The following is a 19,803-nucleotide window of genomic DNA, read 5'->3' on the forward strand; positions in this document are numbered from 1 at the left end:
TGGTTTTGATTTGCATTTCTCTGATGATTAACAATGATGAGCATCTTTTCATGTGCCTGTTGGCCATCTGTAGGTGTCTTTGGAAAAACGTCTATTCAGGTCTTTTGTTCGTTTTTTTTAATGTTGAGTTGTATGAGCTGTTTATATTTTGGATATTAACCCCTTAAGGGTCGTATTACTTGCAAATATTTTCTGCCATTCAGTTCGTTGTCTTTTTGTTTTGTTAATGGTTTCTTTTGCTGTGCAAAAGCCTTTAAGTTTAATTAGGTCCCAGGATAATTTTAAAATGTATTTAATTAGCCCAACATTGACTGTTATTTCCCGGCATTTAAAATATATATGTAAGCAAAATTTATATGTAAAAACACTTAAATATATAAATTCATTTATATAAAATTATATTTATTAAAAATTATAGAAAATACTTTATGTATAAATTTATGTATTATATAATCTTGATTACATTATGAAATTTTTAAATTTTATTTTTGTACAGTTAGACCTTGATAATAACAGCATGACAGTAGCAGATTTTACTGGAACATAAGTTCAAGTGATTTGAGCTTAATACAACATATGCTAACACTTAGCCTAAGTAACATTTGAACACACACATACATATACATAGGTAGATATATCAATTGAGTTGAATTTCATAACACAGGTATGTGGTACAGTAAAATCATCATTGGAACTGCCTTTTAATTATGTTTTTAAAATCTGAAAAATACTAGCAGTTTTTTCATATATGGAAAATATGTAATATTCCCACTAGATAATTACCTTTAGATTTTACTCATCTCCTTTGTTTTATCGTACATAAGATTTTAATAGTTCTTATCATGTTAGAGGAATTCATTTTTAAAATGTTTCTAAAATTTTAATTGCAATAACTTTTTTCTGAGGAAGAAAGTAAGATTTTTTATTTCTTTTTCCAAATCCACAGATGGCTTTTGTGAGATAAACACTGTTTGGAACAATAATGTTTTGATTGTTATTAAGTAATTTAAAGAGAAATCTGATTTCTTAAGTAAAATTCGAAATAGGTGAATTTTCCAGTAATTTCTCACAAATAAAGCCCATAAAATTAATATTCTGAGACAAGAGTCTCAGAATTAATGTTCTGAGACTAATGTCTCAGAAATTTCAGAAATTTTGATATATATACATATATTTAATGGAGGCATCTAAAAAATCCTTTAAAATGTTTTTGGGAGTATGATGTAAACACCTAATTTAAGTATCACCACCAGCAAAATATTAATATCACCTTTTACATCAAAATGCCTTCTATGTATAGGATACTGAAGGAACAGAAAGTGGATAAAATGTGTCCTTCCTTAGAGACCCTTATCTAGACGAATGAACAAATTCTTTTTAGACACTAAACTCCTTAGTAAGAACAAAGCATCAGGTCTGTCTTATTTGCCACAATATCCCCAGAATTTAGCACAGTGCCTGATACATAGTAGGTGCTCAGGGTTGAAATGAGTTAAAAAAAAAAAAATCCCTTTAAAAAAACTATACTTTTTTTTTTTTTTTTTTGCGGTATGCGGGCCTCTCACTGTTGTGGCCTCTCCCGTTGCGGAGCACAGGCTCCGGACGCGCAGGCCCAGTGGCCATGGCTCACGGGCCTAGCCGCTCCGCGGCATGTGGGATCTTCCTGGACCGGGGCACGAACCCGTGTGCCCTGCATCGGCAGGCGGACTCTCAACCACTGCGCCACCAGGGAAGCCCGATACTTTTTAAGTTATCAAGCAGTGATGTGTCATTCAGTAGTCATTTAAGATAGTTCTAGTTTCCTAATTTAATTTTCCCTGCTCCCTACTATGAATGGATATTGGTTGGTGATAATATAATTTGGTTGATGTAAAACAATGAGTTCTTTGCAAGCCTGTAGTTTTTCTGTTATTCACTAGCTGGAAATCCTTTATACTTCTGGTTAAAAAAAAATTAGTAAGCTTCAGATGGCATGACCACTTAACATTTTTACATGTGATTTTTAGAATTGCCATCCACATTTTCATAGGATCATGTTTTACATTTCTCTGGATAAATTTTAGAAATAGTCATTCTTTGTTAGAAAGTCAGATAGGGATAAAGATAAAAATACATTATTTGATTCATTATTTTATATTTGGAATTTTTAAAGGTAGGGGAAATCATAAAATAATAAAGAAGAAAACAGAGAAAGGTTCTATGATTCAAGGAAGGGGAAAATTAGATTATTTGTGAGCTCCACAAGAACAAACGTCAAATCTGTCTTTATTTACCAGACTAACAACTTTCAGTTCATCTCTGGCTTCACAAATTTTCTTTGAAACAAATCCTTCTAAAGTTTTTTTTTTTATTGATTCCATTGCCCTGCTGTGTGTAAGTGTGGGATTTGTTAGGATATTTATCAAAACTGGCAGGGTGGCCTGCATAGTCAGCATATTCTTATCTAATAATGGACATTGTATGAACTATCTGAGGATTCTTTTTTGACGTTAGTCCTTACCCTGGCAGATAATTAAGAGCTTGGGGGTTGGATTTCTGATGAACCAGAATAATGTCTTAAAAAATTTTTTTTTTAATATAAAGAAACAAACAGTAGCATTCTCCTTATGGGTACACCTTTATATATTTTAATAGTAAGATGGACAAGTTAGGCCCTCCACTTCGAACTGGAAGAAATGTGCAAAGGTTGCATGACAGTGATACAAAATCAGACAGTGCCATCAAAAGACATGAGTTATTACCCATTTACAAGTAAGTATTTGTAACTCAGTTTGATTAATCTTTTTCAGATATTTCCTTAAAGGCTTTATATAACGGAACACTGTAAATTTGTACATTCCTATACTTAATTTTTTTTTATTTTAATCATTTTTAAGCCAGGAAGTATTAAATACTCTTCTAGGATTTATCACACTTTGATTTTTGATGAACATTTCTATTGTCCTAAATCTGTTTTTAGACCTTTCATTTTATTCCATTAAATTTTAATTTTTAGAGGGTCGAAATAGGAGTCACCTTCAATAATTGTTATTCTTATGAAGCTCTTTTTTAGGAGTAACATTTTTTAAAGAAGAATACGGGGAATATTACATCATATATAACACTGTTGGATTATCTTTTAGTTAAGCAGACGATAAATTATTATAAAAAAGCTGGAGAAAAAAGAAATCTTAGAAAACATTCAATCCAGGATCCTCAGTCTTTTTGTTAGATGGTTACAAATTCCACATAAAACAGGGCAAAGGTTATGACACTGCCCAGCACACTCCCCTCTGTGTACTGGCCGAGCAGACTGAGTGAGGCAAGAGTGGCAGCGGCAGTCTTGGAGCTCTCCTGCACAGGCCTTCAAGGTTTACTAGTTTGGGCCCCCAATCAAGTCTAGCCCTCTCATCTTAAAATGATGAACTTAGGGTCTCATAAGTTAAACTACTTATTAACATTGAAAAATATGTTGTTAAATAGAGTTTACTTAGTTAAATTTTAAACCAAGGCCCGCTACATTCTCTTAACACTAGATTATAATAAATTTAACTAGATATACAATAAAACAAAGATGGGAAAAGTCTTTGATGCGTTAGCAGCCGTCATGTGTTATTTTTAAGTAGTTAGTGATAAATCCTAGAAGGAAAAATTTGTGCCCTGAGCCTTTTTCTTTGTACTCTAGCTCTCTGTACCCTCTGAAGCAGATCTCAAAGAAACAGTGATTAGCAGTGAGGTAGATTAAGTGCAGTTCCAAAATTAAACGCTCTTTGTTATTGCTTGAACTACAGCAGGCAGACTATAGATACATAGTATGGGTAGCACTTTTCAGACTCTGGCCAGGAAGAAAAATGTGTTGACCATGTGAGACTGGGGCAACGTGTTTTAAGTACTGCTCAAAATGGTTCTAGTTCTCCAGTCTCTTAAGAATGGTTCTCAACATTCCGATTCTACTTCATAGATGTTACTAAAAGTACACGATTGGCATTGAATAATGGAAGCTGTAGTTGATAACCTTATATTTTTCCTTAATTTTTAAAATGTTCTAATTATTTGAATAACTATTGATAATGAAGTTGTGTGTGTATATGCATGGGTTTGTTTGCATTATCTATATATCTCATACACATATTATATGAAGGTGATAGGATTTCTAACAAGACTTTATTCTAGAGCCCCGCAAAAAAAGAAATGTGTCCTTCGTGATTCTCTTATAACTCTTATTACTTGGAGGAATTGCCATCCTTTGGCAATGAATTTTCAGAGATTGAGTTCCTAAAAAGGCATGTGATAGTTCTACAACATCCCTAGAGAGGCTGTATAAAAGTAGAGTAGAATACACCTCATGGATGGGCTTGCATATTGAATATAAGATTTGTAATAAGACCCACCTAAATTCAAGTTCAAACACTCTGTCCATGTAATAGCTTTGCACTTCACTTAATCTCTGAATATGAGTTTCTTCAACTTTAAAATGGGAATAATATCTTCTGAGATTTTTGTGAAGATTAAAGAAGCAAAGTATGCATAGTACCTGGTATCATATTTGGCATGTAATGGGCATTTGAAAAATAGTAGATGTTGTTATTTCCTGCATGTATTTTGGAGATAGCCCTTTAAAATTTTGGGAGACTCTCTCCAACTTTGCTGTATAAGTAGAAAAGGAAGAATTTCAGCCAGTTTGAGAACTTCCAATATAAAGGCATTTTTTAAAGTATCCTACTTGATCATATAACACAACATTGCTTATCTCTGAAATGAAAAGATTTGACTAAATTTCTAAAGAGTGGGAGGGAATTAACACTGTATTGAACATCTTACCCCTGGTTCTGCAACATACTGACTGTGTCTGTCACCTTGGGTAAATTACTCTTTGCCTCAGTTGCCTCCTTTGTAAAATGGAATTATTAATCCTTCCTACTTCATAGGATTATTTTGAAGATTAAGTGAGTTTTACATGAAGGCAATTAGAAAAGTAGCTATACCAAACGTAGTAAGCACTGTTATATAAATGTTAATTTGTAGTAGCAATAGCCATAGTAGTAATAGTAGTATTACCACCATCAACTATGCCAAATGTTTATAAAAATTACAATTTATATATCTAACTTTCTGTAAGATAAGCAATGATGGTCATATTTTATAAATGAGGGAACTTGGACTCAGAGAGATTGCCACTACCACAGAGTTGTTCAGAAACAGTTGGAATTTGAATCCAGATTCATCTGAATTCCAAAGCCTATACTTTTACCATTATTACCTCATATAGTTTACAAGCTTTCTTTGATTCTGACAGTTTCAGAAAGGGAATTCAGTTATGATCCAACCACAACTTCTTCTTTACTGGTAACAGGTAGCCCAGGCTGTATAGTTGGTGAAATTAAATCTTTATATTAACCCACTTATTTTAGTTGCTCTTTCCAACAACAGACTTTCGTAAATAGAATATTATCCTTTTAAAATGGTTAGCTGATTTTTTTTAACCACACCTCATACGCTTTTAACATTATTATTTAACAGTTATTCATAGGCACTTAACGAAACACATCTCTATTTTGAGGGAACTGTAGATTTCAACTTTAAAAAATTTGAAACCTTTTAGAATGATTAACTTATAAATTTCATCTAAAGAATATATACATATGTCAAATGATTTTATGTACCATCAAGATAATGTTAGTAAATGCAGAATGCTTTGGTTTATCCTTAGTATTAAGGATTTCAGTTTTGAAATAATCATTTGGATTTTAATCTTTTGAATTTACCTCTCTACAGCTTCTAATTATTATTATTTTTTATTGGAGTATAATTGCTTTACAATGTTGTGTTAGTTTCTGTGGTACAATGAAGTGAATCAGCTATATGTATACCTATATCCCCTCCCTCTTGGACCTCCCTCCTACCACCCCCTCCAGCCTCCCCCATCTAGGTCATCACAGAGCACTGAGCTGAACTCCCTGTGCAGCAGGTTCTCACTAGCTCTCTGTTTTACACATGGTAGTATATTTATGTCAAACCTAATTTCCCAATTCGTCCCACCCTCCCCTGCCCCCTGTGTCCACATGTCCGTTCTCTACGTCTGCGTCTCCATTCCTGCCCTACGTATAAGTTCATCTGTACCATTTTTCTGGATTCCACATATATGTGTTAATGTACAGTATTTCTCTTTCTGGCTTACTTCACTCTGTATGACAGACTCTAGGCCCATCCACATCCTTCACATGACCCAATTACATTCCTTTTTATGGCTGAGTAATATTCCATTGTATATATGTACCTAATTATTTTTCTAATCATGTAAATAAGCAATTTGAGAAATAAATGCTTACTATTCAGTAGGTTTTTCATTATGCCATCTCTTTCTCTCTTCTAGAGCTAACATCAAACCTCGAAATTCCACACCACCTAGTTTGGCTAGAAATCCTGCCTCAGGTATGCTTACAAGCAAAAGAAAAACATATACTGAGAGCTACATGGCCAGGTATGTTTAGCTCTGATATTCTAATAACTAAAATAAAAATGAGTATATGCTGCTTTTCAAGGACCATATACAAAAATTTCTATCAGGCTATTTATAGAAAATCTAATTTTTCCTTTGCTATATGATTTAATTTGGCTTTTATGTTATACACTAAAGAAATAGTTTGGGCATAAATAATGTTTTCTTATACCTTATAATCTTTATGGTAAATACTCAAGGATGTTTGTTCATTTACAGTGGATGCATTTGTTTTTTATGTCTTAATTTTAACTGCAACATGCTTATTTTTACCTCTAGAAATTGAATTGACCCTTTACACCACTGCTATTATAATTTTCAGCAGCGTTTTAATACATTTAAATTCCCCTGCTGAGATTGTGATTATCTATGTACTTCCCTTTCTGATCTGTCACAGTATTTGTACAGCTTCGACATTCACTCTGTTTTTAAGTATATAATGAAATCATTTCAGTTATATTTATTTTTTATATGTATCCCAATTTATTCCAGAAGGTTTTAAGGAAAGGTACAGAAGGCCATGATGTATAGTGAGATACAGCATTTTTTTTTAAATGAAGGAAGAATAGGAAAAGGAAAGACGAGAAATGGAAAAAGGAATGGGGTTAGTCCACAAAATGTGTGTCATGAGACCCTGGAGATGGACTAGCCCTGGGACACAAAGTGGAGTTTGAACTTTGTTTTAGGAGCCAAAGTACAGGAGAGGATAGGAGTAGTTACATGATTCATGATGTCTAAAACAGAAAAATAAATCACTCTCTCTGTGAAAGTACAACTAGTTCTGAGGCTTCAAAAGTTCTCCTTTGATTTCTCATAAGGAGACACTGGATAACTTAATTGTTAACTTCTTAATTAACATCCCTACTGAATCCATACTAAATATGGCAGTGGATTTCATAGGGTGTTTTTTTTAAGATGCCCTCAATGCAAGCCTATAATGTGACATCCTATGATTCACCAAAACCAGTTGTGATGTGGGTGTGTTATGTGTAACTGTATATATTGTCTGCTTTTGTTGTAAGTATGTAACCTGTACATAGTCATTATTCAGATTTAATCCGGGGATAGATTTTCAAGTATCTAAGATGCTAGCTCTCCATTCTGGTTGCCCATTAAAAAGAAGCATCTGTGGAGCTTTCTGAAAATGAACACGTCAGGGTCCCTCCCTGAGATTTTGATTTCTTTAATTTGGAGAGTGGGATCTGGGCATCTGCCATTTGGAAAGTTTTAAGAGTGATGCCTATGCATAAGATGAGGACCGTAGAGGAATTGGTGAATTGCTGTCTTTTCAGCTAGATTCTGTAAGAAATATTGTTTGTCTCACCTGAGGTTTTAATACATGTTAAATATCAAAGAAGTTAACTTATGTTTCTTAGAGTCCCGGAGTGTGATTGTACTATGTTGTTGTATATGTGTGGAACCATGTTTTGAATCAATGCTGAGTATAAGATTAACATTCTTATAAAATGGAAAACTTAATAAATACATATGATTGAATAAAAGGATCATTTTGTCTTTCCAAAGAGGTGGACAAAAGAAGTGTCAACAGGCAGGAGTAAAAATCACATTAAAAAATGTTTGGCTTATTCTTTTTTTTTTTTACTTTTTAGAGATTTATATGTGATAGGAAGGCTTGAGCCTTACTCACTTGACTTATACTCTGCCCCCATCCCAGACAGAAATAATTATAACCATAACAGATAGAGAATTCTCAGAGATTTACTTTTCTGGCAGTGTGATAGACTACATTTCCAGGACAACCCCTCCCACCCAAAACACCTAGAAATGCTGGATAAAAAAGAAAAAATATCTTTCTGAATGTATAGCTTAGCTCTCAGAAAAGTAACGGGAACTTCTACAGACGAAAATATAAAGGAAGCTAGAGGTCAAATTGTAAATTAACTGTCACACTGCAGCTACATTTGAGGTTTTCAGTGATCTTCACTATGTAGAGACTTGAGTTTTAAGGTCATTGTGGGAGAGAGGAGTTGACTTCTTGGACTTGTACAAAATGGAGTGTTAAAAACAACTTTTCCTTACCCTTCCCGCCGTTCCCGCCGTGCCTCTTGCTCTAAGCCAAGACTCTTGAAAGATTCAGTAAGGAGTCTTCTTAGACTTAGCCAGAGATACTTATATGACAGTATATTACATTTGTCACTGGAATTGTGTACAGAAATATAGGATAATAGCAGGGCAGTGTTAGGTGTTTCTCTTTCATGGGAGCCCTTGCAGCGGTCCTGGAGCTCGTCTTCCTTGGCTGTCTAGCTGACAGCTTAGGTGTGAGAGAATAAGTTCCCATAGGTGGGTGTAGGGACAGTTTAATGAGAAATCCTTTGTCCCCAAAGGGAACCAGTATCTCATATAACAGTTTCATAGGCATAGCTTCCAGGTTATCCTGAGGGAGATACCCAGTTTCAGTGGACTGCTTACAAACACCGTTGCCTAGAAACACAGCTGGCATTTCACCTATGTTGGGTTTTCATTAAACAGAGCTAGGAAGTTATCCCAAGGTCAAATATGTCCACAGAAAAGGAGAAAGAGTGTGTTAACCCTTCTCTCACAGTAATCAAAGGGTTATCTCTCAGTGAAAGGATGGACTAGGAAAAACAATTTTTTTTACCACCCAGGAATAAGAGACTCCAAGGAAACTTGTCTGTCTCAGCCATGGCTCAGAGGGATGTGAGAATTCCCACCAATAATTCATAACTATAGGCGCACCTTCCCATGAGTTTAAGGTTTGAAAGCACAACATCTGCATATTCTAAGAAATTCTTAACTGAAAAAATAGCTTAGATACTCTTGGTTTGGAGCTTGTAAAAGCAAAAGCAAAAGGAATCATCTCTGGTGTGAAATGCTGTTAACCCAGGCCTCCTGATTCTCACAGGTAAATAAACATGAGCTTGCAATTCTGAATTACAGAACACACATGGAAATTTCACACTGTACAAGGAAACAAGGAATCAGTCATGAAAGCAAAAAAAACGAGCACATGTGCCCATGACTTATGATACTGAAATCATCATAATTATGACTTGTAAAATAAGTCAGTTTGAAGTATATAAGGAAACAAGACAGGGAATTGAAGTCATTGACAGTGATAATATACTATCAAAAAAAGATTAGAGCATCTTTACAAAAGAACCAAACAACTCAATATAAGGGGAAAAAACCTCAAAAGATGGTGTTTAAATTGTAGATGAGACCCGGCAGAAGAAGAGAGGAGTGAACTAGAGGAAAGATTCAAAGACATTATCTAGAGTGTAGTCCTAAGAGAAGGAAAGCGTGAGAGAGATTAAAAATCATAGGTGGTAAAATAAGGTCTATGATGTGTTGAGTCAGAGGTCGAAAGAAACTAGAGTGAGTGAGAGGCAACATTTGAATAATTTATACCTGCAAATAATCCAGGATTAATGAAAACCATGAGTTCTCATAATCAAACAACAACAGTCCCAAGCAGGACAAATGAAATGAAAACAACATGTAGATGCATTGTAATGAAACTTGGGAAGACAGACCATGAGGAGGTCTTAAAAGTAGCCACAGAGGAAAGACGTTACTTAGACAATGTGAGGATCACCCAGCTAGTACAGAGCTCGCTTGCAACACTTGGAGCCAATAGACAATGGAAATCGATCCACACATTCAGGGTGCCGAGGGAAAATAACTGTGGACCTTTGATTGTTCACCAGCTGAACCAGTGGTTCTCGAGCTTTAATGTGCATCAGAATCCCCTGGAGCACTGATTTCAACACAGCTCGTTGTCCCCACCTGAGGATTTCAGAGTCAGTGGGGTCTGGAGTGGGGCACAGGTTTGCATTTATAGTAAATTCTCACGTGATGCTGATGTTGCCAGATTAAGGACATCTCTTTGTGAACCACTGAGCTCTACTGTCGGTCCAAGAATGAAAATGAAATAAAGCTGTTTTCAGACAAAAAATATTGAGAAAATTTACCAGCTGTAGACCGTGACTAAAAGAACCTTCAAAGCGGGTATCTTGGGAAAGAGTTAAGTGTCCAGAAGAGGAGGAATTTTGCAAGGCAGACCGGTGAAGAAATCAGTAATTAAGTAAATCTAAACTAATAGTACATGAAATAATAAAGATAAAACAGAAATTAATGAAATAAAAAGATTATAATGGAGAGCATTAAGGAAAAAAACTGGTGGTCAAATAGGAGCTTCCTCCCGGATGGTGCTCAGCAACTGCAAGAGATCCTGATTAGACCAGTAGATCCGAATCTTGGCTTCTGTATCTTTGTTGGCAGGAGGTAGAGAGGGAGCTTCAGGATTCTGTGTGGTACTTCACCTTTAATTAATTCAAATTCTCATCAGCCTGCTGTCATCAGGTTGAATTTTGTCAGGCCCTTTGTTCTAATTTACTTTGTTGTCACAACATGCTCCAAACTCTTTCATTCTTCATCCCCTCTACTGCAATCCTAACGGCTCTGACCAGTCTCTGCCACCCTTTACCATGTCCTCTTTGCTTTATTGTTTTCTAGCTGACATGCTATATATGTTATTTATGTTGTTTCTTCTCCATAAAACTAAGCTCCCTAGGCACAGGGATTCTTATCTGTTTTGTTACTGCTCTTAACTCTAGGATCAAGAGGAGTACTTTACGTAAACTAGGCTCCCAGTAAATATTTTTAAATGAATAAGTGAATGAATAACACATGATGAAGACTCACAAAACGAGAAGGTTGGTTGATTTAAAATGATAAACTTCTCAAGATGGATCAACAAAAAAGGAGAGACGGTACAAATAATATGCAGAATGAAAAGAGGAATGCAACCACAGATGCAGCAGAGATTTAAAATTATAAGAACAACTTTTTGCCAGTAACTTGAAACAGATAAAATGCACAATTTCCTAGAAAAATATAACTTTTGAAAACTTATTTCAAATGACCTAGAAACTATAATCATTAAAGAAATTGGATCAGTAATTAAACTATGCTTGCTTCCTCACTGCACGAGTGCACGTACACACACATACGGTGTACACACACACACACACACACACACACACAGACACACACACACACAAAATGGGCTCATGATAGTTTTATATAGTAAGTTCTACCAAACTTTTCCAGGGGAGTGAGGTGAAAAACAACATTCTTCAACTTATTTTCAAAGGTTAGTGAAACCGTGATATCCAGACTAATGAGAGAATGCAAAATTATGATCAGGCTTACTTATAAACTTGAAAATACATATAAAAATCTCCAAGAAATTTATCAAACCCAGGCCACAGACGTGAAATTCATGACACTGTAGATTCATCACAGAAAATGATTGATTTAACATTAGAAAGTCTATTAATATAATTTTTCACATCAACAGATGGAAGGGTTAAAAAATATTCGTCAAATAATAATATATGATTTACCACCTATTTTTGATTTTTTTAAAAAAAGCTCTTAGAAAATTGGGAATAGAAGGGAATGTCGTTAAATTGACAAGAACGCTAGATTTACTAGAACCCTACATCACTCTTCATATTTAGTGGTGGCATGTAAGAAGCATTTTCTGTAAAAGCAGAAATAACACAAGAATGTCGGCTATAATTTCTATTTTCATCTAGCTAGTGTAGTAAAAAAAATTAAAATTACAAGACATGGAAATAAGGACACAAAACTGATATATTTACATATATATATTATGATTATATATAGAATACCTAAAAAAAGACAAATTAATAAATAATAATGAAGTCTTTTAATAAATTTGCTGGTTTTCTTATCATTATATTGAAAGTTATTGCAATCTGTTTATCAGCAACAAACAGAAAATGCAGTCTTCAGAAACATTCTCTCTCTCTCTCTCTCTCTCTCTCTCTCTCTCTCTCTCTCTCTCTCTCTCTCTCTCTCACTTAAGGTATTTAGGAATCAATTTAAAAACCAAGCAAGAAGTTTAACTTTGATGGAGAAAATTACAAAACTTCAAAGATGAAATATACCTTCTTTATAAAATAGAAAATTCAATATTATAAAGCTATCTATTCTCTCCTAAATCAGTGTATAAATTCTGTGCCATTTTCAAACAAAGTTTATGAATCCTGACAAGTTCTTTACATATGAAAGAACAAAAGCCTAACATTAGCCAGGACAAGTTAAAGAATAATGCATGAATGATTTGTGAAGCTATAGTAATTAGTGTGATACTGATTCAAGGGTAGACAAATAGAACAATGGATCATGATGGAGTGGTTAGAAAAAGACCCCATGGATTTTGTTTAATCTGAACTAGAAGAATATTAACAATGAGATTAAGCAAGCTTTTAGTTACACTTAATATTATGTTCTGTTTCCCAAGGCTTTACAGATTGAAAACTACTGACATGAACTTTGTGTTTCTACTTTCTTTCTGTACCTCCCCAGGCCAGATGGAGACTATGTCTCCTCACTTAATGGTGGAAACATTAAAGGCATTGAAGGAAACTCAGTGGGACACTTACCAAAATTCTGCCATGAGTGTGGGACTAAATACCCTGTAGAATGGGCAAAGTTCTGCTGCGAATGTGGCGTTCGAAGAATGGTTCTGTGAACAGAATCCAAACAGAAAAAGAGCTAAGTCCAGAATTTTATGACTGTTGCTGCTTGGACATCTAGAGCACTTCCTCTAGTGATCTTGTGCTAAAATCATTCATAATACTTTTTTCAACAGTTTTTAGAGCATAATCCTTTGGCTGTGTAATGTGTGTGTGTATATATGTGTGTGTACATATACTGTATATAATAAATACCTGACAACCTAAACTGTGCCATACAAGGAGATGTTCACTTATCAGTCAGAAAATAATTTCAAGTGGAATCATTAACTTAGGTATTACTTTTCTGTTGTTGTTAAAGCACATTAAGCATACGTCCACCAACTCTCAAACACTAGTGCTTAGCCCTTTAAGCTTGAGGATGATCATTACTTTGAGCAGAAAATCAGAATTTTTACATTTTTATTATTGGTACCTATTTTCAGATAGTATCATTTAGGATGGGATGCTTGGAATTTTGGAACTGAAGAGAATATTTTTAGTTACACTTAGTTATGTGAGGTCATTTTTCTGTAGAGCTCTTTAATTATTAATTTTATAAATATTTTTTAGAAGGAGAGGGGAAAAAACCCCCTATGGTCTCTGTTGCCCTTTACTCGGTGTATTATTGATTATATAATTTAGAGATCTTTGCTCAATTCTTTAAAATGCAATTATGCAATTTTTTTTTTTGGAGATACAAGGCTGAAAGTACAGATGTATCTCATTCTAGTTATAGCTGAATGATTTTTTAACTGTGTATTAGTTGAACATATATTCTTTCTAATTTCACTTTTTTCCTTTCTTTTCCATAAACTCATGTCTGAACAGTAATTTTAATTTGCTACTTCATTTTTGCAAAGTTTGCATATTAATTATTTAATAGAAGATGCAAAAAACTCCTTGCAAAATCTTGCATTTATATCTATGTACTTGATTTAAAAGAAATCATATTAATGGATTTTAAAACAAACCATCTCACCTAATAGACAGTAACTTCCATAATTAATCATTAGTGCAGGGCATGCAGGTTTAAAAGGATTTGAATTTTAGTCACTTGAAGTATAGTTATATGTAGTTATGGGTAGGTTAAGAGAACATCTAATTTTTCCTACTCATACTTCCTTTCTAGTGTTAAACACTGGATCACCATTCACATCAGAATAAAAAGCCACTGAAAATGCATTGCTTTAATGGATAGCTGATTTATTATGTAATTAAACATTCACCAAAATGTAATTATACTTCCTCTTTAACTTTGACTAAAATACCGCTTTTAGTCATTGTCACTTTCAGTGTAACATAGTATTTACTAGTAGACACCTTAGATTGCTTGTGCAGCCATATTCAGTAATTCAGTAGTAGTTTCTGTCGAATCAAACCTAACAGAGCCTTGATCTTATTATAAAGGTACAAGCAGATCTATATAGGTAGTTTCTAACTTCTTATTTATGATTCTGATCAATTGTAAGGATCATTGTAGAAATTTGTGGCTTATAATTTTCTCTGAAATTTATTTATACATATACTTTATAATTTTATTCATTAGTTTTTTTGTTTTGGGTTTTTGTTTTTTTTTTTTCCATTTGGGCAGGGGATAACTTAGTAGGAATGGGAATTATTTACCTTATAGTTTCTTTCCTTTCTATTAATTTTTTTTCTGGTTGCCTTTATTCAGTCATATTGGTCAAAAGGAAGGGTCAAAAGTCAAAAAAAATATTACAGCTTATTCCATCAACTAGAATAAGCTGTAATAAATTTAGGAGAATAATGTACATATTAGGATTCCATTTCAATAGTTTGTTCTTCTGTTCTAATTATTATAAATCATATGAAGAACTTCAAACTCTTGTCTTGATCTAGAATTGAGCACTGTCTTCTTTCAAATATTTTTAAAGATCACATTTTTTGTCTGCCCAAGGAAGGGATAGGTGAATGAGCTTAAAGTGGCACATGTTTGTTTCTCACTGAATTTTACTGTGGCAAGTAAATGTTATAATGTACTACATGGAAATGGGTTGGTAAGAAATCATCTAATTCCAGAACCCAGAGATTATTATAAACAGTAAGTAGGTGAAATATATTTATGAATTATGAACCATGATGCAATGTATTTAAATGCATTTTTATATTACTTGCATATATTATTCTCATGTTGATTTGTTGTGCAATAGTTCAGTTTTTAAGAAATTTTCCTTGATCTATGCATCACTTATTTTATTTTTATTTATTTTCACAAGTATTTTCCATTGTGGTAGGATAAAAATATGACTGTAAGCATAAATTAAAAGTGTAAAAATTGCTTATGTAATATTCTGAAAGTTATTAGCTTGGAAAAGTAAGATTATTATGGCTGTTGTTGTCTCTTGTTCACTGTTTTTTAATTACAAATAATGTCTTCATTTTTGAACCTGTTCAATAAAGACATGAAGCAAAAAAATGCTAGTTGGTTTTCACTGATGTCTTATCTTTTATCCAGAAACGGGTAGAAAGATAGGAATGTACTGAAATATAAAGAAAATATTCGAAGTCAGAATATAGACTTTTTAATGAGAAGAGTTCTCTTTGGCAGTTTTTTTGTGCTGTCAGCTTTTAAAAAAATTATTACTATTTTATTGAATTGAAATGTTTTATAACTTCAAAGCATTATAAATGTTTCTTCACAAGATTTTTAAAGCATAGAAACATTCTCTTCATAGCCAATAAAATTTAGCAGTTGAAAACATTAGGGAAATCAAGGTTGATAGGAAACATTATGGATATTTCTAATTAGTTAATATACAGTTGAATGGCAGAAAGTATTTGTGATGACTACTTAGTGATTTAGATCATCATATTTAAAATTTTAAACAGGAGCTGTCTCTAATGAAAAAATCAGATTAGACATGTTTAATTTGCACTCAATTTTCCTTAGGCTAGAGGTGGACACTTTCTACCATGAGTAGAAGCTCAGGGAATGAAAAAATAGTAGAATAGGTACATAGCTACAGAAAGTCAGCAGAACTCTTATGTCTTTATTAGCATTGCAGATATATGTATTTTTATATGCTAAGTATATTTTCAGTTTTTTAATGGTAAGTGTATTTTTAGTACTAAGGTTGATTTTTTTCAACTGACTATGTTATTGCATAGAGCGGTGGAGAATCATTGAAACAAAGTTTATGGTAGCCACACTCATTTTTATTTTCATTTAGAAAATTTTTAGTTAAATATTATTGTCATGACATTCATTATTTTTATACAATTTTGCTTTTATATGTGAATTGCTTTTTTGCCACTAGAGGGTGCTTTTGGATAATTTATATTGCCAGCCTCCAGCTATTACTTGAAGGCCGCTCAGCAATAAGTATATTTTTTTGATAACGTGAAATTACAGAGATTTAAAAGATGTAGTTTTTTGCTGTTTATTTTGTCGTGATTTTAATATCCCATATGTTTTTTTGTTTGTTTGTTTTTAAGAAACCTAGTGTAGCTCATTTTGGGTACCAGCCTGGCAGGTTTTGATAGAAATATTTCATATTAACACCTCACATAATTTTGTTAGCAAAATTATGTATCTCAAACATATTACTTATGCACATTACCAAATAATTCTTGTACTATTACTTTAACATTTCATCTTAATTGTATAACAGTTACAGTCTCCTTTTAAGATGGGGATTTTTTTTTTCCTTCAATCAGCTAGTCTTAACATTATATCTAACATACGCAAGTGACATCGATTTAGATAGGCGCTAAATAAGTGGTTAGACCAACTAATGTAAGATGCACAAAGCTAAAACTTTCCAAACAGTTAAAAAAATGCTTTACATGTTCTTAAATCTATGAAATGCTAGGAATCAAGAGATATAAGTAAAATGTGATTTAGTCCCTGTCTTGAAGTTGATAATTTATTTGGAAAAGCTGTTATATAAACAGACAATTACAACTTAGGACAAAAAGAAGGATTTTTAAAAATTGAAGTATAGTTGATTTACAGTGTTGTGAAAGGATTCATCTTACTGGAACTTTTCCTTACAAAAGTACCAACAAAATGCTTTATTAAGCGTTGAAGCTTCTTATCACAAGTCATACAGTTGACCATTTCCTATTTTCTTTTTTTTTCCTTCCTTGTGCCAATGCTTAGGAGAAAACTTGGTAGAATATAAGTGAGAGCTGCACCACCTTTTAGTGGGGAAAAGGCAAGTGACAGTGGAGAAGGATATGTGTGTGGTGGGGTCTGTCAGAGCTGTAAAATGTGAACTTACGTGGACTGTCCTGAGGACTGAGGAAAATCAGTACTGAGTAAAAGTTACTGAAAATTCCAGCTGTTCAATCTTATCTCACATAACTCTTCACTTTAACTTTCACTGTCCTTTTTTTTTTTTTTTTTCCTATCTGCTCCGTTTCTATGCCTGTTTTGAATCTGCAACAATAAGGCCAGGGTTAGGAGGCTGCCAGTATTGGTGAGTAGATTATACTTGACAATGAAATGCTGATTTTCACTCATCAAATCAGCGATCTTAAATTATAATAAAACTGAAAACCATCTGGGGCATTAAGATAAATGTCCTTATCTACTGATGGCGGAGATATAAATTGATGATACTTTTTGAAGAAGTTGACTAAAATTTACTTTAAAAGCCTTTAAAATACACATGCCTCATAACCCAGTAATTTTATTTCTAAGATGTATTTCTTCTTGAAGGAGTAATCTAAAGAAAAATATTTATGCAGAATACATTTAATAGTACTACTATTTGTAGTGATAAAAATTAGTAAGTTAATAAAGCACTTTCAAATAATTTTTAATGGCATGATGAGGTTATGTTTTATTAGGACAAATAGCCTAAAATAGGGAATGTGTGTAAAATATGATTCCAGCTATATAAAAGATTGCACAAATAAAAAGGCTTGAAATATATTCCTTATCATATTTTCCTTGTTTCTACTAAGTATTTGTGATGTTACATATTCTTTATATTTTTTGTATTGCCAATTTTTAAATGAATATATAATACTTTTTTAATCTTTAAAAAATGAGGGTTATGTTTTTCAGAATCACTTGTATGTGATAATCGTTTATTTAAAATCACTACCTCATCTTCATTTGTTTTCTGACATTCACAAATGTAGATGATAGCCCTTGTAATATAGTTAAGCTAGTTTGTTTCTGATACCTGTTGCTGAAAGTGGTTTCTGTCAACTCTATGTATAATTTTAATAAGATAATTTTTCTTGAATTTTAGTCGTATTATATTCTTGTATAGCCCTCCTTCCCTTAACTGTTTATCACCTGTGATTTGAAGAGTCCAAGGAATACAAGTGAAATTTTAATTTATAGAGCATAAAGTAAAAATTAAACCTGGTCTAAATATTTTAGAGGTTTTTTGGTTTTTGCCATTCCATTTTTGAGCTGCGGGGGCAAAAAAATATATGTGTGTGTGTGCGTGTATGTGTGTGTGTGTGTGTGTATATCTGTGTATGTGTGTGTGTATATGTGTGTATGTATGTGTGTATGTGTGTGTGTGTATGTGTGTGTATATGTGTGTATGTGTATGTGTGTGTGTATTTGAAACATTCACATCTATTTTCACATACCTACTATACTTTAAAACTTTAAAGATTTTTTTAAGTTATCTTACTTCTTGTTATTTTAATCAAGAAGAATACTTTAAGAACCAGAAAGTTTTAAAAATAGATTTCCATTTTTACTAATCTTCCCAAACTTAAGAGTCCTTATAGGGAAAAGTCATACGTACCTCACAAGAAACATCAGAAATTCTTTATTTTGAACACTAATTCTTCAAGGGTGATTCTCTTTGGAAACATACTATTCTGTTAATTTGAAAATTTAAAACAATAGGTTTGTTTTTCAATTTATTCCTTACTATAGACAAAATCAAAACACCATTTGAATGAGCAACACATCTGCTAGATCAGCTCTGTATCCTTGGCGAGGCACTGTATTCTCATGGTCTTTGCTTTTGATAAACAGTGTTATGATTCTCCCTCAAGTATCTCTAGAAAGATTGTTTCTCACTGATGCCATTACCAGAAAGCTGATATGAGGCAGAGGGGCACTTATCACTCACTGCCTTAGATACTTTACTATAATTTAAGTAGAAAACTTTGAACAATACTAGTAGTTAAACACTGCTCAAAACATAGCTAGTAGTGAAAATTTATCTTGATCTAATTTTAAACAAATTTTCTTACTATCTGTAATGGGCATTTGTCCAGTTTATGGACAGCATCTTTTGAAAATCCTGTGTTTGGTGAGTTTTCTGTATTGAATCTCACTGCCTTGAAATCATTGCCAGAGTTTAGTTTTCCATCCTTTCTTGTGGCTAAGGAGTAGTCATGTGACTTGGGAACTACGGACCAGACTCAGATTCTGAAACAAGTAATGCGGGGAAGCAGATGCTGTGTAGCATCTTTTTCTATTGAGGATGGTGGGGAGACACAGGACTTTGAAGGGGACTGTGGCAGAGTCAAGAAATTGCACCCTTATTGCAAGATGTGACTTGTTACTCTTTTTTTTTTTTTTTTTTTTTTTTGCGGTACGCGGGCCTCTCACTGTTGTGGCCTCTCCCGTAGGAGAGAGGGGCCATGGCTCATGGGCCCAGCCTCACCGCGGCATGTGGGATCTTCCCGGACCGGGGCACGAACCCTTGTCCCTTGCATCGGCAGGCGGACTCTCAACCACTGCGCCATCAGGGAAGCCCAGTTGTTTTACTTTTAACTTGAAAATTTAAAGTCACATGTCCCCATGGTGGCACTTTAGCTGACTGTCCTCCACTGGAGTAGTGTTTC

General features: G+C 33.6%; 1 protein-coding gene across 3 annotated transcripts in view; it reads left to right on the forward strand.

The window, feature by feature from the left end:
• Window positions 1–19,803, forward strand: part of ZC2HC1A (zinc finger C2HC-type containing 1A) — a 70,603-nt gene that overhangs the window by 43,870 nt on the left and 6,930 nt on the right. The window contains exons 8-10 of one of the 3 annotated variants that reach the window (XM_019926265.3): window positions 2,635–2,751; window positions 6,353–6,460; window positions 12,860–13,237. In XM_019926265.3, coding sequence (XP_019781824.1) covers window positions 2,635–2,751; window positions 6,353–6,460; window positions 12,860–13,025 — 391 coding nt within the window. In that variant the 3' untranslated portion in view covers window positions 13,026–13,237. Of the gene's footprint in view, window positions 1–2,634; window positions 2,752–6,352; window positions 6,461–12,859; window positions 13,238–19,803 lie in introns of those variants that run through there. The other 2 variants (XM_073794538.1, XM_019926266.3) reach the window with 2 other exon arrangements.

The sequence above is a fragment of the Tursiops truncatus genome, chromosome 17, assembly GCF_011762595.2.
Source record: "Tursiops truncatus isolate mTurTru1 chromosome 17, mTurTru1.mat.Y, whole genome shotgun sequence".
Taxonomy (NCBI): Eukaryota; Metazoa; Chordata; class Mammalia; order Artiodactyla; family Delphinidae; genus Tursiops; species Tursiops truncatus.